We start from the raw sequence: 23,382 nt of genomic DNA on the forward strand, positions 1-23,382 counted from the left end.
CATACATAATCTCTTTAAAATATACCGGAAAACAAAAAGCTGCAAACATTATTTATACATGGGGCAACATCTTCTCCTCGCTTCCCCGTCTGAGGGTCATGTCCCCCAAAACTTGCTTCATATAAACTTTCTATAAAAAGGCCTCACTGAGACAGATGCCTGGTGGCAGAGCCATGGCCTCAAGCTCAATGCCAAAAAGTGCATTGTCATCCCCTTTGGTAAAAACTCTGTATCCATGAACTACCACATAGGCAGCAATCTACTTAACACCGAATGTGTGATAAGAGACCTTGGGACCCAGGTGGACAGTAGTCTCTCCTTTAATAGTCGCATCGCCACAGTAGTCAGGAAGTCCTTCTATGTGGCACACTTCATCATAAAAGGATTCTCATCCAGGAAAAAAAGAGTTCATTGTTCCCCTCTACTCGACACTCATTAGATCCATTATAGAGTGCAACACCCTTTTTGGAATGTACCTCACAAGATATCTGCAGCAACTGGAAAGGCCACAGAAGAACCTCACAAAGAGGATTACTGGCCTCAAACAAATGCCCTACAGTGACCGCCTCAAAAACTCCAGCTTTACTCTGTAGCATATCGCCTACTCCGAGGTGATCTCTGCCTAACATATAAAGCTATGTCAAACCCAGAGCTGTTGGACAAGCTACAGCTAAAGAAATCCCAATCCCTCCAAGCTACATGCTCTAGATACCTAAATCTCGTCACCACAATAAACAAGACTTGCTGGAGGGATAGATTCCTGTCCCAGAAACTTCCCATACTCTGGAACAGGCTACCTATCTATGTCAAGCAAAGTTCTTCATTAGCACTCTTCAAGAAAAATCTTGATGAGTGGATGGGAAATAGGAAATACACCCCGAGGATCACTTCTGTGTCTCTCTTCGACAGTGGCATAGGAAAATAACTTTCTTGGGTGGCGTAAGCCAGGGGACCTTGTTGGCTAGGCTTATGTAGGCCCTTGGGAAGATAGCCTAGTACCTACCTATGAACGTATATACACATTAGAGTTGCAATTACATAAAACTATCTGTTTCTCCTATTCTTTGATTGCATGATCTTAGTAAAGAGAAAAGTCTAACAACTAACAAAGTGAAGCTATACAGCATGGTTACATTACAGTCACCAAAGCAACCACAAAGTAAAAGTGCTCCTTCAATGACCACAGCTATTTAATGAATGGTACTCAGTCAACACACACTAAAACATGAATTCACTGATAAGCTGCCTTGTTCCCATTCACCACAAAGCTCATCCCTGTCCATATTCAGGTGCAGCATGGCTCTATGGATGGGTAACAGAAAATTACCACAGAGCTGCCACCAGTGCTACTACTGGACTGAGGCAGCTCCCCTAAAATTCTCTGTGATATGATCCCATAAGTATACACTCTGCTGCCAAATGGTACTTCAAAATTTAATTTCCCACCTGATGCTAAAGGAAAATTGTGTTAGTTTCCACTGTTTCAGAGGACCACTTTTGACCCACCAAAAAGAAGACAGTGTTTAAGAACATGCTTTCCTCTCCACATTTGCATAACTATCCAGTGCTCATGGTCACTTTTGGTGATGTCCTAATACATTCTAATCACCATATCAACCCTTATAACCATATAAGTGGTACCTTCTTGCAATCCACATGATGTTATTAAGTTTAGTAAACATGTCAATGGATATGATTTATAAAACCGCACAATGTACTGCTAATGGTGTGCACTCAGAGAAACTTGTTTACATAGGCACAGTGCAAATTGACAGATGAAGTCTCAAGACCCTCTTTTTATGATAATATTAACTATTGTCTTTTACTACATGGTGGACATCTGCGTCTTCTATCATTATATTTTTTCGAGTTTTAATTTTAGAATTTGAGTTCTGCTAATTTAAAAATTAAAATAAAATAAAGTGAAACTTGGTAGATAAAAGAAAATGATTGATAGCAGTAAAAACACACACCATACATGTTTCAGTCGCAAAACCATTGTGTTAAAAATGTTTCTGGTCTGTATTTCCTACTATAATAAATTAATTAATTTCCTTTTATCCATTGAGTTTCAGACTTTGCTTCAATTACATCAACTGCTTTGTGACAGTAGCTGCTTTTTGTGACTTTATTGTTATTAATTATTTTAACATTACATCAGCTATTTGTTCATTTATGCCTGCTAACCTAAAAGATAACCAATAACTAGTTGGTAGTATATGTGTAGTTAAAACCAGTTACTAGTTAACTAGTTATAATGAGATGGTGTTAATATGAAGAATCCTAGAACACTAGCAATTCTATTTCAAAAAGCACAACACTGTCAACCAGTTTTAACAAAGGTGCAGATACTTATCTGTAAATCAAAACTCACATTTGTTCTGCAGCTCTGGTTATTTATTTATTTTTTATTAACTGAGATAAAGAACTTGTACACGGCCCTTTTCAGTTTCAACTTTTCAGTTTTCAGTCAAAACTAAATACACTATTAAACACAAGATGAAACATACATGACAACAATGTGGTACAACTAATTAAACCAGTTTAGTACTGTGGTGGTGTCGGGCGGCCACGGTGGTGCAGTGGTTAGCATTGCCGCCTCACAGCAAGAGGTTCTCCAGTTCGATCCTTGGCTGGGGTGCCTTCTGTGCGGAGTCTGCATGTCCTCCCTGTGGTCGCGTGGGTTTCCTCCGGGTGCTCCGGTTTCCTCCCACATCCCAAAGACATGCTGCAGGTGGATTGAGTACTCTAAATTGGCCCTAGGTGTGTGTGTGAGTGTGCCTTCTGTGGAAGGTTGGGCGCCGGGCTGGCAACTCGACACCGTAAAACTCCACTGCCAATCAATGTGCGGACAAGGTGATCTGCTGTGGCGACCCCTAACCGGGAAAAGCCGAAAGAAGAAGAAGTACTGTGGTGGTGTCGCACTGCCACAATCAGTTCTACTCTGTCATACTGTCAAGAAACTGAAACACCTTAAATGATGTAGACATTACAGGACACCAACAGCATTGATCAGTACAACAGGTAACATCACTTCATACTATACCACTCAAGTTAAATCACTGCCACCACAAAATAAGTATTTATCTAACGTTTAGTTATTAATGCCAAGACTGCACTACCTCAAAAGCGTTGCCACAGCACTTGCTGCATCATCCAGAAAGATTGTTGAGAAAACCAGCTATTTGTACGCCAAAGAGCGGCATTCTTCACCAGCTAAATATTTAAGCCTGAATGTTGCAAAGCACAGATCAACACTGAGTAGTATTAATCATTGCGTCTTATCCTATTAAACTGCAAATGAACGAGAACGGCATCTTTAAATAACAAATTTGGCAGACAGTTCCTGACTAATGTCCAGTTCTCAGCTTCCATCAACCTTTAATGCACTGTATTTCTTTGTTTACATGTCTTTCTACATAAAATTCATTTTCAAAGTCAATGAAACTAACATCTTGCTTGGAAAAATCACTTCTACTAACTAAAGACGATGGCGTACTATGTGCATATATGCTTAGTGAATATGGATCAGCTACAAAAACTGTGATCACCAAATTACTTTATTTATAATAACCTTTATTCATTCCTCTATTATGAAAAACCTGTGAAAGTCTTATGTTACATCCCATAAAGTTGGGCTTTTGCAACAACAATGTAATAAACCAGTTTCCTGTATCATTTTCTTATCCCTAAACAAAACTCCCAATGCAGAAATTAAATTCCTAACATTTTACAGAAAGGTAAAACCTTAGTAAATTATAAACATTGCATACCTACACATTTCCTTCAATCACCTTTGAACAAATCTCATAGAGATCAACACTTAGAAGGCCATTAGCCACCTGCTGTATTCTAATGATGAAAGACAGCAGAGGTCAGAAAATTGGAAAACAAGGTGATCCTTTTTTGAACTTTTTTCTATAGGCGTGTATGTAGTTATATGTATTTGTATGTGTGTGTGTGTGTGTGTGTGTGTGTGTATATATATATATATATATATATATATATGCACATGTATACGATTGTCTTATGAAATAATGAACCCAAAAGACTTAATCAAAAAGAGCAATAACTTTAGAGTGAATCTAAAATGACTGAAAACTGCACAGATGAAAAGTAATGTTTTTATAGGGGTGATAAACGCCCTGTACCCTCCACACCCTCACTATTTATATATTCCAACTCTAAGATTACTCAACAGTATGGTAAGTGCAACTTCCCTTACCCGCTGCACCATGATCTCATACAAAATAGCTGCCATCAAAAACTCCATAGAGAAGGTTTGCTCATACAATTGTTTGTTTTTTGTTTTATATCACTAAAAAGTGTTCACCTATATGACTGCTCTCTATTTTCTGGATTACAGCCATGTATATATATATATATATATATATATATATATATATATATATATATATATATATATATATATATATATATGGCACTACCATGGTTCATCAAAATGGTCACTAGTTGGTGTCTGTTTAATCAAACGCATTTGGTCAACATATACAGATGGTCAACAGGTGTGCAAGATTAGCAATCCCCTGGTGGTAACCATTCCATTTCCCCAAGGCTTGTGTGATCTCAGAGTTACAATATATAACTAAGAGGGAGTTAGGAGAGTGTTGGGGGTCTTGGACCTTTGTAAAAAAATGATGTTCTTTGTTTTGTTGGAAATTGCATGAAGTGATGTTCTTTTTGGCGCATGCATGGTAGTGTCAATGTTCAGTTTATCGACCTCTTGTGGTCAATGTTTTGCCTGTCAGCATTTGGAACTGTCAATATACATTAGCAGAATCATATATTTTATTTATATATATATATATATATATATATATATATATATATATATATATGTGTGTGTGTGCATGCGTGTGTATAAATTTATTTTCTCTCTCTAGTTCCTGCTTATCATTTGCCCTTTCCTCAAGTGATCTGCTAATTCTTTTCTTCCTTTGCACCATTCAAGGACCTCAGGGGGAACAGAGGTGATAGCGATGAACCAGAACTCTTATTTTGCAGAATTTCAGAGATTTTCATACCTAACCCCATCCTGTGGAGGCTACATGTCCATGCTCAGTGAAGCAGGAGTTTACAATAACATCCTTGAAACACATGTGCAGTTCAAGATGGCTACAGCACTTGCATATTTCTTGAGAGAGAGAGAGCGCGCATCCTGGCCCTTGCACTGCATGCTCCTTACCAAGTATCAGTACAGCAATGAAACAAGCCATCGCTCGCCTCCCAGGATGGGTGAGCTGGTGCCAAGTCTTTACTCCCATCTTTCTTGTCTGGCTCTTCCAAAATCTAGGTCACTAACCCATCTAGGGTCATTTGGTTCACCAGCAGGGCTTTAGTCTTCTGTACCAGATGGCCCATAGCCAAATATTTTACGGTTACAGTTGGTTTATCTTATTGGCTAAGAAACCGAATGCCATTGAATGGTTGGTGGTTTTCTCCCAAACAAATGTTGCAGGCTTTTCTCATTAGTCTAGGGCTGTATGGACATATGATAGCCACTCCAACCACACACACAGATATTCATTCCACACATAGAAAAGCGCTCCCACCACACTTACTGCAGTCACAGACATATTCATCCATATATATATATATATATATATCTATATATATATATATATATATATATATATATATATATATATACACACAGACACACACACCTACCTAACCTACACACACATGCAGCCCTTCTCCAAATGCACACCCCTAACACTAACAGACCACTAAACTCCCCAGCATTTACCTCAACTTTGAGGGACGAACACAGCCTTTTGACAGTGTTCATTACTGCAAGTAACAAGGAATGGCCGTGTTAATTTATGCAGCTGAGCAATTCTCTGAATCATTCAGCTGCATAAATGCCTTACCATGGGCAGTTCAGGAAGAGCACATGACTGATTTGCATAGGTCTCGCATGGGAATGCCTCATTAGCATGCAGACCAGCCATGAAAACAGCCAACTGAAGCTGCATATCTTTGTGCAGTGGTAGAACTGTCTCTGAATCTGCAAGCAGAAAATCGGCTTAGGCACATGAGACCTTGGTTTAACATCTTATCCACATCCATGAGTCCAGTAACCTCCATACATTATACTGCAGTGTCAGTACTGGAGAATACATGGTGTAGGAAGAAAACCCAAATCCCAGAGGTGATTATACCAACTGTTTAAATTATTTTTAACAAAAACATGCTTAATGATTTCAACAAATACTTACATTTAAACAATAAGATGAAGCTTATTTTTCAGCCATGCAGAATGACAAGAACTAGGTAATCCATATTTTATCTATAGAAAGGAGTGCTGGTTTGGTTACCAGGGTACAGACTGACAGATCATCTGTGAATTCACTGAAACTATGGGTAAAAATATGAATTACTTATGCCAATGGGACTGAGACCAAAGGCCATTTTTTATTACAAATCATCTGCCTTGGATTGTTTTGTACACAAGGACCACTGATTAATATGGTAAATCCCAATATGGTGGCAGATGGGTAGGAGAAACAAGTGCTTTACAGAGTCCATTGTCCTACACTTCTACTTTATTTTTTTATGTTTTTTTTAAACATCTATTAGAAAGGGGGACCAAGGTATACACCCATGTCCAGGCTTTCTATTGAAGTGTAGTACTTGATACTGTTAGTACTAACACTGCAGAAGTCAAAATGATATTCTGGAAGTAGCAGTGAACTCTTAACTTCATTCTTACAACTTTAAAGCATTTTCTGAAAGAAAGCTTCACTGTATATTGTACTGTACCCCAGATGTCTGAGAATGTGCCCCCCACACACACTTGCTACATGATATATACTGACACCATCTCTTATTTACAACAGCTGCAGCCTCATTATGCATCTGCCCCTAATCCACTCTTAAATGTCCACACTTCTGAGGATTTCAATCACAGTTCAATAGGCACCCTTCTTGTCCATGGGTCAGCAGAAACTTTCCCTTTAGATCCTCCACTAAGAACTTTTAATTGTGTTAGTTAAAAGTGTATACAACCAGGCATCTTATGATCCAAGTGATTGCTTGGTATACAACTAGGCATCCTAGGATCCAAGTGATTGCTTGGTATACAACTAGGCATCTTAGGACCCAAGTGCCTGCTTGTCTAATATAATTTATGTGTTTTTAAGACTGTATATTTAGTCATTCCTTCCCTTTCACAAATATACCAAGTTAGTTATACCTCTAATGTATGCATCAAAAGTACTGTACCCATATTTCATTGCATGTTTCCCACCATTAAATTTTATTTGAGTAAACCAGGAAATCCTGTCTTTCATGGCTTATTTTGGTATTTTTGAAGCCATATCCACTATTTGTATAATGATGTCGCCAAGCCAAGTCTGCTGGAGCCTTCACCTTTTTTCCAAACCTATTCTCAGAATTAAGGAATGGATTTAGCCCTGGAACTAACTTGAAACCCTTGGTATTTCTACAGAAGTAGCTGCAGGATTCATGGACCTATTGAATTTCTTTGGCTTCTTTGGACCTAGAGATTTACAGTCTGGTTCTAATAAGATGTCTTTAAGCACCTGGAATACTAGAAGTATCACCGTAGGTTATGGCACTTCAATCTCTAAGAGCTCCACATATCTCTGGAATCTCACAAAAAATGCCCACTTCATCAGGTTACGTGTCTCTTTAAAGAAATTATTCTCCAAAGAGGAGCACAGTGAAGTCATTATTTCACTGCTGCTTTCACATCAGAGGGGGGAGGAGATCTGAGGGAACGCATTTTTTTTTTTCGAACTCTCTTTGCTCTCTCCCATCTTTAATTTTTTACCCGTCAGGCTCCCTGACACCTATCCATGCTGGATTTACCAGCTATCTCCCCCATGAGACTTAATCTGGTATGCTGTAGAACAGGGAAACTGGGGGATTCAGCAAGTCTCGGCTTCTTTCCTGTGGGGTCTTTTACTTGTAACCTACTCATTTCCCCCTCCCTGTGGTTCCAATGGTATGCCTAGGGGGCAAGAGTGCAACAGAGAATGCAATACATCAGCCTGCTTCCAAAGCAGCTCAGCCATACCCCCCCCCCAATTCCCTTCTTTAAGCATGCCTAATATGTGCCTAGGGTATCACAGTGGTGGACAGGTTGGTGTTCTCACCTCACAGCAAGAGATTCTCCTTTTCAATTCTCAGCTGGGGTGGCCTCTGTGCGGAGTCTGCATGTCTTCCCTGCATTCGTGTGGGTTTCCTCCCACATTCCAAAGACATGCAGTAGGTGGATTGGACACTCTAAATTGGCCCTAGGTGTGAGTGTGTGTGGTGCACCCTCCAAGGATGGTTAAGCCTTGGGCTACCAACCTGAGCTCTTAAAACCTGTAATTGCTACAGAAACAATGAGCACTGAAAGGTGCTCATTGCCTGATGTACTACAAGGTGCATAAATGGGAAAGACAGAGACAGACAGAACATGTGCTCTCCCCAGCCTCCACCAAGGATCTTCACCACAGATGCCCATGGGACCACCCACTCATCCCACCACGACACTCTGTCAGGTGCCAAAGCTGCTAATTGACCTTGGTCACCTGGACTCTGTCCAGAGTTTTATCACTTAATACCATTACAGCAGCTTAGATCTGTGGGAAGTTGGCCAGATCTTCCCCATCGAATGCAGAATCTGAGGAGTCTAGAGAAAGTAGCCTGTGATAGCTGAAGATGGCAAAGGCTCGACACATCATATATAGCAGGTGTCTGGCCATTCTGAGCTTCAGTCCTTTTGTAAGAAAATAAGGGAATTACTCCTGCTGACTAGATGGTAGACCACAAAACAATATCATAGTGGGTGTGTAGAACAGTTAGTGCCACCCATTGGTGTCTTAACAGGATGAATGGCAGGGCTTAAATCTTGAAGGCTTTCCTTGAGCACAACATCATATATTTTCTCCAGGTATCAGAGCCTTTAGAGGAGGTTTACCACTTGAAAACTGGTCAGAATGGAAGACTTGTCATGGGGGACCCTATCTGATGGTGCAGAAGGAAACTGCAGAGGCCAACGGTCCACTGCAGGTGGCCATAAACTAGCATAGATCTATGAGGCCTTAACCACCTCTCCTAAGGCCTGACCAATAACTGTAGCTATAATTCCACTACCTGTCTTCACATAAATAAATACAGGCAGGTATGCAATAAATGCACAGAAATGAGGAAGGACAAACCATAATTGTGTGTGTTTTGAGCTTCTCTACTTTTCTAAGCCATTTTTCTATTTTAGGGGCAACTACTTACATTCTGTTATGTAGCACCTTTTTCTTAAAAGTGGCACAGTGATCACAGGAAGAGACAGTCTGGTCATAACCCAAACAGAAAAAGCACTATAAACTATAGTTTAATGCACAGTTTGTGTTCTGTAAACACAAATGTTAGCCAATTCTTCCAGGAACAAGTAATACCCTTGGAACAAAGCAATCAAAACAGTCTAAATTTTAAATATTACAACATTAAAAGCAATCTTCTAGTGCTGGTAAGTAATATATGAATAAAACAAATCACAACTGAGTACTTATCATTCTAGACGTCATCAGAAAGACTGATAAACGATCTCCTTTTTCATCACAAAAGTGATAAATTGAGAACTGAAACATCACTCTCAATGTTTCTCATGTGTGCTAACCCTAACATTGCCTCTGCCCCTAACCCCAGCCTGACAAAATATATTACAAAACAACCTTCCCTAACAGTACTGCTATTCAAACTAGGTCTGTTTGTGATAGATTCATAGGTAAGTACTAGGCTAGCTGCCCTCGTGGGTCATTTTAAGCCTGGCCAGTTCCCCTTTTTGTGCTCATAATATCCTACTCCATTTGGTTATAAGTTGGCCTTGCTCATCCCATTGTCAATAATTAGAACAACTGGGATCATAACATAAATAGTTAGAGGGGACCCGTGCACAGGTTAAAGCATTTAGGAGCTGCATCTGTCTATTAGTAGTACAGGAGGCAGTCCAGGGGAAATTTTCTGTTTCCCATCCCTAGATCTAAGTTGTGCTTGAAAATGGACAGACATGAACTTTGTTTTAAGTGGACGGGGAGCCTATTGCATAGCAGCAGTAGCCTCTGCAAATGTACCTGTCCCTACAAACCATTCTGCTGATGTTGCAGAAGAGGTTTAGATCCCTAGACTGAGTATTTCTAATGCCATTGGAGTTGTTGATGTGCAGTAAATCCATCCATAATGTGTCAAAGGATGCCTTGCATGCCAGACACAGGTCACCTCTTAGCAGTCTGTAGGATACAGAGTATATTGACAGGGCTTTGTGTAGATTCTTGTAGGACATGTTATTTTAGAGCTTGTATCCTTTTACTGAGGTATCTTTATGGGGATTCCAGTTATTGCACATGTCTGGACAGATACATGTGAAAGGGAGCATTATATTCAATAAATGGCCTAATGCGGGTTAAGTAAAGGGGGCCACTGACATCCCTAGATGTAGACACTATCTCTGTTTATAAGATGTGCAATATAGAAGGGCTTTCTTACAACAGACACATGTTAGTCATAATTTAGGTCACTGTCCATATAAGCTCCCAAATCCTGAATAACTGGGTCATCTCTTAGGGGTGTACTGTCACTGTCGTACTACCCTGGGGTAGATGACTTCCAAAAATTATACAATAATGCACTTTTTTAGCATTTAGTTTCAGTCTATGATTTTGGAACCAGTTATTTATTTGAGACAATCCTTCCTGCAGGATGGCTAAGTCAATTGGGGAAAGCAATGACTGTTCTTGCCTGCAGTCATCTGCAAACTTAATCAGCCATAGCCCTTTGGTGTTGGCATTTACTTGAAAAAGTAGATGCCAAATTGGAGAGGTCCCAGCACAAACCCTTGGGTGAATTCACTGGAGACTGGTCTCTTTAGGGAGGCAACTTTCTCTATTCTTATTATCTGCATCTTATCTATATACCAGTTGGCGATCCAGTAGGTGACAAAGGAATTTATTCCCCTTTTTTTTTAGCTTTTCTACTATGCCCAAGTGGGGAATTGTGTCAAAAGCTTTGGCCAGGTTGAGGTATGTGGTGTGTACCACTCTGCCTTCATCCATTGCTTTGGTGACTGCTTCAAAAATATCCTCCAGGTTGAGTATGCATGACTTGCCTTTGATGAATCCAAACTGAGATGGGTCTAGTGTTTCAAGATTCCTTATGTCCTGATTGATTAATTCCATGATATTTCTTTCCATTGCTTTGCATATGAGGCTGATTAGACTTACGGATTTATTCTTGCCTGAGTCTGTGGAAGGACCTCCCTTATGCACATTAATGAAATGACTGTAGCTGTTCCTTATTCACTTAGTACAAAACTTGTGTGGAGGCCAAGACTGAACAGTGTTGTTAGAGGTGTGGATAAATCATGCTTCTTGCTATTTAAGATGCATCCATGGATATTGTGAAACTAGCTTTTTTTTCAACAGGAAAGAAAAGTGTTCACTTTCCTTTTTGATCGGCTTTAATCTGTTGATTCTGTTTTCATTTTAGGTTGTTTTTGACGTTGATGTTTTTACACACTTACCATCACTAATAATAATGCATATACTGATAAATGATTGTCCAAAGTCCTCGAGCTATTGAAAGTTTGAGCACTAAAACATATAAAACCCCCATCAAATCTAAAAGTTTCAGGGTAAAAACAGCCAAAAAGAAAAAGTACCCCATTCTAATTATATACATCAACTCTGAAACTGTGCTACGGTAAGGAAAGGGCAAATTCCCAGTCCCTTGTGTACCGCAATCTCATAATGCAATCTCGCTCAACCAATACAAGCAAAATTTGAAAACTACATTTTCTAACTATTTTGCAGGCATTTCAAGTGTTTTAACTTTTGATAATTTGAGCACTTAACAGGAACTCATAAATATAAACAAAGGGTAACTACTAGCATCCTTCAGAAAGTTCCTGGTATAATTTGAACTGCATACACAGACATTCATATTCTCTTTCCTCTCCCTCTCACAAACTTGCATGCACATGTACATATATTTATTTGTCGCACTACAAGCAGGTACCTTTAAACTATTCACACTCTGAAAAAAGCAGTCACTGACGCGTTATAATCTGGCCTCAAGTGTACTTTCAATCAGTACCCCGTACTGTATGGCTACTAGAATGTAACAAGGGAGGTCCATCCTACTCACAGCAATTATACTACTCTGCCACTGAAAGCATCTTCTTATGTGTTATTAGCCTTTTCCTGCTATATCATCAGGTAATTTCAAGAGCTGAATGCTTATATTCAATATAATAAGGAAATGTTGATCACACTTACAGCAGGTATACTGCTTCCCTGCTGAGCTCAGCCTTTGATAAGTTACTATCTACCCCAGCTATGTTATCAGGTCATTCCCAGAACTCAGTAGAGTTAATCAGGAACTCTTCGTCCCAGTAACCAAAACACTTAATTTATCATTTTCTGACTACACAGTGTAGGATTTTTTCACTATTTCTCCAATAATCACCACTGTGAATTTTCATTTCATTAAAATACTGCAGAAATGGCCTTTTACTGTTTCTGGAGTAGTATATCAAGCAAACACTGTCCAGTGAATGAATGGAAGGTGCCTATCTGAACTTTTGAGAGAGAATTGTGCTGACAGAGACCTGTCTGGTAAAGGGAGGCTTGTCTAGGGCTTAGAATAAGCATCCTCATTGGTCCTTTTGAATCTTTTAAAGTTTTTGTTCAAGTTTTTAGCTTCTGGTATTTAGGCCATGCATTTGTTTCCATGTCGCTCAGCACAGCTCACGGCCACACAGTTGTGTGCCAAAGCAGGAGAGTTAAATTCAATAAAGTTTCCCTAAAACCCAGACAGAAATATCCATCCAGTGAGCTTCTCCATGATCAATTCTGAATAGCAACCCCTAGTGACAATAGTCTTCAACCTAGCATAATGGACGGTTGGACTACCCTTGTTTCTCGTTCCAACCTTGTTGACTTGGGTCTCCTGAGGCAATGTAGCAACTGCTCATGTATACAGACAACCCTTTACAAATAACACTAGTACCCATGCTCTCTCTCACTCAAAACAGTAACACAGAAAAGGTTGTCAACTCACGCACCACTACACATGCTCATAGTACCATTAATCATCAACATACCACTACTCATACACACAGTACACATCAAACACGTAAATCCACATTACACGGAGGTTCTCTCGAAAAACTTATCAAAACACCAGAGATCTCCAAAACACAAGACTACGACAACTAACACAGTCCCCATAGCACCCATGACACACAGCAACACCAGTGTCTCACCCACCAAGCTAGTAAGGCATAACACACAAAAAACAAATTATCTTGTCATTAGAGACTCAATAGTGAGACACATGGATGTCCCACTCACCAGGCTGGACAAGGAGAATGTCATGATCAGCTGCCTGCCCAGTGCCAGGATTTGTCAGATCACGCATGCTCTCACGTCTCTCAGCAACAAGTACTGTTATGACTCTGTCATAGTTCATGTTGGTGTGAATGACCTGAAATGTACCTCACTGGATTATATGAAGAGAGACATGGTTGAGCTCTCTGAGTATGTGTCCCAGGCAGGTATATCCATTGCCTTGACCAGCATACAACCTTCACCTAAAATGATACCACAGTATGAACAAAAAATGATTGTTTTCAATAATTGGCTCAGTTTCTGGTGTCATTCAAAAGGTCCTGTTCTGTCAACCTGGGAAGCCATGGTCGACAAACCTTTCTGCTTTGCCAGAGATGGTTTGCACCTGGCACCTCTAGTCTTTCAGCTACTGGCAAAGGCTCTTGCCTCCCCATAGTACCTTTTTAGGCAAGGTCACAAAAACAACATTATCAATGTGAAATTAACCAATCAGAATAAAATAAGGGTTATGCTGGCAAATGCTAGGAGCTTAAACCCAAAACTGCATTCCCTGGAAGCATTTCTATCACCTAGAGGATGTAGATGTCTGTGCAGCCACAAAACCCTAGTTCAAGGCCTCAGAGAGTACCCAGCCTTGCAAGGCTACAATGCCTTCCACACCTACAGACCGCAAAATGAGCACGTGAAAACCAAAGGAGGTGGTGTTTCAATCTATATTAGAGATAAATTCACCTTCTGTTTAGTTAGACTGAACAACTCCATGGAGTTACTCCAGGTCCAGCTACAGTGGGGTAAGACCTCCAATTCAAGTCAGAGCCAGTTATAGATCACCCTCCATGGGTCACAAGACCCACAAAGTCTACATGAATAAACTGAAGACAATCAAACTTTTACCAAACACACTGGTTATGAGGGATTTCAATTATCCTACCATCAAATGGGAAACCTACGCTAGCCTTAACTCACGAGCACAAAAGTTCCTTGACTTTGTTAATTCAAATATGAACAAAACTGCTCATACTCTAACAAGGGGAGCAAACATTCTGGATCTGGTCCTCACCAACGTGTCAAACAGATGCACTGCGGCAACTGTCGTGCCCTCATTAGTTAAAACTGACCACAAATCAGTCACTTTCAAGCTGGCACTAACACCAGAACTCACAAAGGGTGAAATCAGACTAAAAAACTTCACCAAGGCAAACTACACCCTCCTAGGTGAAGGTATAAATGCATTCCAAGCCCTACCCCAAGCTAGAAGTGGTACCTACACCAAAGCTTACACTAAAGCCCTATACAATCACTTTCATAAGTGTATAAACTTGGCCATACCAGAAAGAATCAAAGCCAGCGCTCTAAATAAAAGCAAGCTGCAATGGTGGCCATCCAACATCAACAGACTTTACAATAAATGCAAAATGTTGCTGTCCAAGAAAACAAAGGCAAGGCCCCAACAATGGAAAACCACCCTACTCAGCCTCAACAGGCAAATAAGACAACTTGTCAAATCCTCCAAGGGCTCCTTTGAGAGAAACTTAGCAAGTACAGCCAAAGATAACCATAAGGCCTTTTACAGCTACATATGTAATCTAAAGGGTAGGACCCAAACATGTGCAGAACTAATGGCCAACAGTATCTCACACACTGCCCCCACAGAGATAGCAAAACTGCTAGCAGATAGGTTTGGTGAAAATTTCACTCCCTTGCTCCCTCCTAACTTACAACAAACCTTCCCCCAAACTTCTCCCCCATCTTACATATCTGAAGAGCAGGTCCTCAAAGCATTGTCCAAGGCAAAAAACACAGCCTCTATGGGACCATATCACATACCAAGCTGTCTTCTAAATGGGCAAAAACATGAACTAGCACCACCACTAAATACCCTCTTCAATCATAGCCTAACCACAGGGTTTGTTCCTGCGGAATGGAGAACAGCAACAGTTATTCCCCTTCACAAAGGTGGCCTAGCAACAGACCCATAAGCCTGACCAGCCTCATCTGTAAGGCCATAGACCTCATAAATAAAGATATATGTGACCTCAAAACCCTAGATCTACCCAATTTGGCTTCATAAAGTGCAGATCCTGCCGATTAAATCTCTTGAATTTGTTTGAAAAGGTGACCACAGCCACTGATGATGGCAAATCTGTGCACACAGTGTACCTTGACCTGGCAAAGGCTTTCAACACAATTTCACATTCAGGCACTACCAATAAACTTAGCAAACAGAATGTAAACCCCTTTGTTGTAAGATGGGTTGGCAACTGGCTCACAAACTGGTGACTCCACATCACCCAGCAGATCTGTTATCAGTAGGGTGCCGCAGGGGTCAGTGCTGGGCCCCCTACTGTTTGGTATATACTTCTCAGAAGTTCAGGTCAAAACTAAGGTGTTGTGGCTGACCAAGTTAGCAGACGACTGCAAACTAGGTGCAATCACTGAAACCCCAAATGATGTTAGTATACTCCAGAAGGGTCTCACTCAGACCAGTGACTGTTGTATCACGGTCTCAAACTTAATGCAACCAAATGCATCATTATTTCCTTTGGAAGAAACAATGTCCCCTCACACTATCAAATAAACAACAATACCCTAAGTACCCAAGAAGTGGTAAGAGATCTGGGATCACAAGTTGAGTGGGACCATAACTTTGACCACCATGCATCTACTGTGCACAATTGATTAATAAAGGCATCACCTCTAGAGCAAAAGATGCTATAACCCCCCCATACTCAGCACTTATCCAGCCCATAATTGAGTATAACGCCCCATTTGGCATGTACCATACTAAGCACCTTCAGCAATTAGACAGACCTCAGAGGTTTCTAACAAAGAAGATTAAGGGGCTCTAGCATGTGCCTTACACAGACCGTGTAAAGTCCCTGTCATTATACTCTGTATCATATAGATGTCTTAGGGGAGACTTATGCCTGGCCTACAAAGTGATCCAAGGCCAAAACCTAATGAACTTGCTGCATATCCATAAATCAAATGGGACTAGGGCTAACCATTTCAGGGACCTAAACATGACCTGAGACTTAAATAAGACATGCTGGAGGGGCAGATTTATCTCCCACCAACTGCTGCATCTTTGAAACAGGCTACCAGTTCATGTGAAAAAGAGCACCTGTATGACACTGTTCAAATGGAACCTGGATGAGTGGATGGGGCACCATAAATTCTTACCAGGGATATAGCCCACAACCCTCCTGGACATGGGCAGTCATCACTAAATGCAATCTTGGGTATTGACTAGCATTTCTTTGGTAATACATTGGGATGAAACTGCCAGGTTTAAAATTACCTCCAGGTTGATAGCCTAGTAATCTCCTATGATCCTAAGAATATATGGTTACTTGTGAGTACTATTTGTGAAGAGAAAACCACCCATTACTATTATATTTCATACGCCACAAAATAGGATGGTAGAAGCCATTTATTGTGTGTTATTGTTTAACAAGGTAATAAGGGAGTCTGTATATCAGTTAGAAGCCTTAGTCCTCTGGCAATCCGTTATTAAGAAGTGACTTCCTGTAGATAAGGGTACAGGGTTTGAGTCCTTCCTCCTCTGTTTTCCTAATGTGTGACTCTATCCAAGTCATGTAACTAGATAGAGTTCCTTGGTCACCCCTGAAAATGGATGTTTGTGTCTACAAGGTATACCCAGTTAACAAATGTAGAAAAAAAAAAAGTAAAATAAATCCTATATAATTTTACTTCATGGTACAGATTAGAGACAATTTGAGTTCAGGAAAGTGATTTACTAGTGCATTAAATATACATGGAAAATATATATATTTTTTTAATTTCAAGCTTTGCATTTTAAGGTGTAAGAATAAAAAAGACAGAAAAAAATCAAGTAATTTGAGTAGTTTTTATAGTAGTAGTATTGTTAGTGGGTGCTATTATGATTTTGTCAACCACAGTTCAAGGATTAAGCAGTCTGTCAGGTACAAAGTGATGCGGTTTCATAATCATATAGAAACATTGCACATCATTTGAATACAAGTGTGGAGTAAAATTGGAAATGCAACATGGAAATTTGTTTTACCTGGGGAAATAGCAGCATTTAGTCTGACAGTACGGATACTGTTAGCATTCATTTTATAGGAAGCAGTGATTGCGCTCACAAGGGCTTGAAGGTATTTTTCTTGCTCCAGGCTGCTTAAGAACTCTGAAGAAACAGGAACTGGATATAAAAAAAAAAACAGCATTAATAAAATGAACATAATTAAAATAATCCAGAAATCAGCATACACAAAATAAAACAGCATAATAACCAGACTGAATCTGATTAAACAGTATAAAATAATGCCTGGCAAACTGCCTCAATTATAACAGCTTTTTGATTTTGTAACAATGTCATCTGATTTTAGAGCACAACTAATATAATTTAAGAAAAAAGGCACCCTCTTTCAAGTTTTCTGATCTGCAATGTTACCATTTGTCTTCATAGCGGTTTTCTACAGGCTGACTATTAATTTTGCTTTGTTTTATGTAACAACTTACAAGGTTCACGGATAACAGGCAATTCAATCTACAAAATCACAATTAGTGACTAAAGGCTATTATCATCATAGCAAATAGTCCAAAATAATTGCTGTAATATTACTTAAATGCTTTGATAAGGTCTTAAGAACTCGATGATATTATTATTTAACTCTACAAAGCAATTGTTGAACATAGCAAATAAATCATTGCAGGAAAGGAATGCAAAATCCTGGGGTTTTATACAAATAAGCAGAGAGATATGTCAGGAGATAACTTCTCTTAGTTAGTGAGTGAGTTCCTGTACAATCCCATGGAATTCTTAGCAGCAAGACTGTAACAGCCAGTGTGATAAAATGTAGATGCAATGAAAAAAAAAATCTAGGCAGACAATAACACTACACTGTTACTGTTAAGTTTATGTTTATTGGCAACTGAAAACATGTTAAAAACATCATTAATGCATTCAACATCAGTATGAAGAAAACAACCAGCTAGGCATTTTCTAAAGCAAATAATAATAGATCACCGAATAAAATCAGATGACTAGTTTAATACAGCAGTAGTTCAACTGGTCAAAAATGTCTTACACAGTCTGCAATTTTCAACAGAATGATTGCATTTTGTTACCCTCTGTTGAATCTCTGGACAGGGGAATAATTCTATACTTTTGAGAAACAGTGATTTTATTAGTAACAAATATGAATGTCATGTGACTCTGTGCATGGGACAGGTGAGGTCTGCACACTTCATAAAAAGATGACTTAAAAGAATTCAAAATTTTCTAGGTCATTCTATGTGAATGATACCAAATAAAGCATAAAGTGGACAAAAAACTGTGTCAAAGGTTTAGCATGTTCATCTTTAAATACAGCCATCTTCAGAACATAAATTACAATACATTTAAATGGCTGTGAAACCCACCCCAATTAAAATTAATCAATAGTATTGCATCTCAACAAGAATTTGAAATTCAACATACTAATTTCAATCTCAGGAGTACTGTGCCGTCCTTTATTATTTGCCAAATAAACTCTTCAGTTTTCAAAATAGAGTTAATATAATTTCCTGTGACATTTTTCCACTATACAGTTCATAACAAAAATTTCAAGTTTTTTAAAAAATATTATTATTAAGTAAATGTTTAAATAACACATTAACATCTGACATTTTTGTTCACATTGACATGTAATAAAATCCTGGTGAAAAACTTAACTATGGCTTTACCTTTATAAAATAATCCACAAGTAGTGCAAATTGCAACATAAACTAACATTTCAGTATTATTACAACATGTAAATTTTGGACTAAAATTCTTCTCCAGTATAGTGATGATGCTTTTTGAATTTATAAACCCTAAGACCGCTTTGATCATAGCGAAGGAAGGATGGGCTAATACTGTCATTTAAATCCAGTACAACAGACAAGTTAAGATGGCTCAGCTGATATCCATCTTATTATTACATCTTATTATTAGATAACAATACTAGCTTATCCCTGTTTTACCACAATCAAAGAACCCTTAAGGTTTATAAACCTGAAAACTGTAAGAAATAACTTGATGAAGATGAAGTGAATGGCTTCATCAGAATTATTAAAAGATGTGTGAATTCTAAAAATGAAAGTAATGACTTAATAAAATATCAAAAAGGATTTCTATGACTCTTTGGTACTCTTTTCTATTCCTTAGCTGCTTTTAGTTATACCCTTCCTTTTTACCAGCAAGATCTGCCAGGAAGAAAGGAATGATCTTGATATAATTAAAGAGTTGTATAGAAAGTTATTTTAGTTTAAACTTGTCCTTGACATCCCATCAATGCATGTAATCTAGTCTTCTCACTGACATTTTACTAAATGTGATGTTTCTTAAACTTGTAGGGACTTTCTTCCAGTGCACCTCAATCTACAATGAGAGTAAACACATCCTAAATACATAATGAACCTCCAGCAATTTTTAGAAGTTCAACAAAGTGACTTCATAAGACAGTGAATTTAAATAATTTAATTACTTAAACTGGCACTGTGGTATACAGGAATGGAGCCCTGCCTATGATCAACCTGACCCATAATCAACTAGTTGTCCAAGCTCTGGGGGAGTCAGCCAGGGAGGGGAGAAGAATAAAGAGAAGTGTCTCTCACACTAAAACATCCCTGGTAAAGACTGCAGATCTAACAGGAGCTGTGTCATCGATTGTGAATGAGAGTGGAGGCATTGTGCTGCACTGACTGCATATCCACTGTGACAGTGCTTGCATGGCATGCTGGGAATACATTAGAACCTCACCTGCAGCACTTGAACAGCATGCACTGAATGTGTTAGAGCTACTCCTGTAGTGCCTGCACAGCAAGCAAGGAACTTAACTGAGTTATTCCTACAGTGCCTGCACAGCAAATGGGAAACACTTACAGTTATTCTTGTAGTGCCTGCACATCATGAAGTGAACATATCACAGGTACTCCTTGTAGTTCCTGCACATCATGAAGTGAACATATCACAGGTACTCCCTGTAGTGCCTGCACATCATGAAGTGAACATATTACAGGTACTCCCTGTAGTGCCTGCACATCATGAAGTGAACATATCACAGGTACTCCTGTAGTGCCCGCACATCATGAAGTGAACATATCACAGGTACTCCTGTAGTGCCTGCACATCGTGAAGTGAACATATCACAGGTACTCCTGTAGTGCCTGCACATCATGAAGTGAACATATCACAGGTACTCCCTGTAGTGCCTGCACATCATGAAGTGAACATATCACAGGTACTCCTGTACTGCCTGCACATCATGAAGTGAACATATCACAGGTACTCCTGTAGTGCCTGCACATCATGAAGTGTACATATCACAGGTACTCCTGTAGTGCCTGCACATCATGAAGTGAACATATCACAGGTACACCTGTAGTGCCTGCACATCATGAAGTGAACATATCACAGGTACTCCTGTAGTGCCTGCACATCATGAAGTGAACATATCACAGGTACTCCTGTAGTGCCTGCACATCATGAAGTGAACATATCACAGGTACTCCTGTAGTGTCTGCACACCATGAAGTGAACATATCACAGGTACTCCTGTAGTGCCTGCACATCATGAAGTGAACATATCACAGGTACTCCTGTAGTGCCTGCACATCATGAAGTGAACATATCACAGGTACTCCTGTAGTGCCTGCACATCATGAAGTGTATATATCACAGGTACTCCTGTAGTGCCTGCACATCATGAAGTGAACATATCACAGGTACCCCTGTAGTGCCTGCACATCATGAAGTGAACATATCACAGGTACTCCTGTAGTGCCTGCACATCATGAAGTGAACATACCACAGGTACTCCTGTAGTGCCTGCACATCATGAAGTGAACATACCACAGGTACTCCTGTAGTGCCTGCACATCATGAAGTGAACATATCACAGGTACTCCTGCAGTGTCTGCACATCATGAAGTGAACATATCACAGGTACTCCCTGTAGTGCTTGCACAAATGTAAGGGAAAATGCTAGAGCCACCCCTGGAGTACCTGCATGGCGCACACAGAACATGTTACAGCTACCCCTGCAGTGTCTGCATAGCATGCAGAGAACATGTTAGATCCATCCAGGATGCTTGCACAGCATGCAAGGAGCATGTTAGGTCAAAATGGGCTAATGGCTCTCTCTATAATTCTCATGCTATGTTTCTCACCTACTTGGAAACAGATAAGAGTTATGATGGCTACTGAGACATTTGGAGAGAGCAGTTTCCAAAAAATCATTTACCTGATGTCCTTCATGATACTTTCACCACCTAATTTCAACAGGTTTAATACTCATTTAGTTTTTGTGTGCCATCCCATGCTGTGTGTCCATTTCTGAAAGTGTCAGCTTTGCCTTTAGTTCTCTATTCAACCAATGCATCCTGAAATGTATATAGCATTTTAATAAGGAATTCTCAATACAAATATTTACAAAGGGAATAACATCTTACTAAGAATAGTTAAGCTTATTTCAAAACCCCACCCTCAGCATGCAGACTACTCTTGTGGTTCCATTAAAGGTTTAGTACAAACTGGTTTTACATTTCTTCATCCCTAACACCCATCTCTATGTTGGAATGGCAGAACAGACTTGAAATGTCAGTAAGCAGTTATATGTTCACTATTAATATATTCATTCATCCTATCACCTGCCTTGCATTTATGTTTCACCTGCCATACCAATACCAAAATCAAGATTTTAATTTCTCCAGTTGTACATTACAGTTTTCAATAGGTCTTTATTATGCAACTTGTTTTCCTTCTCAGCTGAAATCCATGAAAAACTCTCTTCGAGATATCTGCATTCCCTCATGCTGTGGTATAGCAGAGTTTTATACAGTTTAAGTGGAAACAAATTCTGTCTTTTACCCTACAGTACAATTCTGGATAATATAATGAAGTTTTGGCACTATCTAAGCCCACAACACGGAATCAAAATTATTTTCCAAGTTGCCCAGTTTATTAAACTGGTATATAGATCCATGTGCTTTTGACAATCAGTCTTCCTATAACAATTTTTTACCCACAGAAAAGCCAGCACAGGCAAGAATATTTTGTAGATCCTTCTCACAAAACTTTTTCTCTTTGAAACTACAGAGTCCTGAAGTTACAGACTATGAGGTGCTGCAGTTTACTGTTATTAAGGATTTAAAGGGTCTATATTACATGAGAGAGTGTTTACTTAGTAGAATAACTAAACGTCGAAGACCCAAAACAGCGAACGGCAGTTTCCACTTAATGAAAAAAGTTGTTTGGGCGCTACGTGGAGTTTTCCCTTTTTTCAATGTGGAGCGATTTCAGAGTCGGTATATTTAGTTGGGGGGGCTGGCATAGCCCCCCACTTCATTTGTGTTTATTGTTTTTTTTTTTTTTTTTTTTTAGGTAGGACAACGGCACTGTTTCCCTGTGTGGAAACTGCTGTTCACAGTTTTGGGTCTTCAACATTTAGCGATCGACGTTTAGTTATTCGATTGACTAACTGTTCAATCACGTAATATAGACCTGATATAAAGGATTTTTGTCTTACAGGTTGATCATGCTGTTTATACAACCTATATGTTACAAGAATTTGCATGCCGACTATATAAATGCCATCAGCATATTTTTCCATGGACATCCTGTTTCCAGTTAAATATTAAACATAAACTCTCCTAATATCCGTTCCATCTTTAGTTTGTTCATTATTCGATTCCATGTGTTATCTGTCAGCATTTTGTTAAACTTTATATGGTGCACATGATAACAGGTAGGCATGTAGTCCAGGATATCATTAAGGAATGTTCCAAGGCACTACAATGGGCAAATGCCGACTACGGATATCAAAGCTTAGACTAAGGAAGCAGTTCATTAACAGCTCAGCTCACAGCTGTAATCTTATATGCCAAATGTCAGGCTGGAGATGCTGGTTTATGCATTTAATGAAATTCACTGACATTGAGTCATCATCTAACCCCAGTAATCCGCTGACATCAGTAACCATCAGTCCCCTTAGAA

General features: G+C 39.4%; 1 protein-coding gene across 1 annotated transcript in view; it reads right to left on the bottom strand.

Moving 5' to 3' along the window:
* Positions 1-23,382, bottom strand: part of SBF2 (SET binding factor 2) — a 3,151,758-nt gene that overhangs the window by 431,699 nt on the left and 2,696,677 nt on the right. Inside the window, exon 32 of the mRNA XM_044058929.1 lies at positions 17,428-17,565. Coding sequence (XP_043914864.1) covers positions 17,428-17,565 — 138 coding nt within the window. The remainder of the gene's footprint in view (positions 1-17,427; positions 17,566-23,382) is intronic.

Source organism: Protopterus annectens, chromosome 17.part0 (assembly GCF_019279795.1).
Source record: "Protopterus annectens isolate FY-2018-M chromosome 17.part0, PAN1.0, whole genome shotgun sequence".
Taxonomy (NCBI): Eukaryota; Metazoa; Chordata; order Ceratodontiformes; family Protopteridae; genus Protopterus; species Protopterus annectens.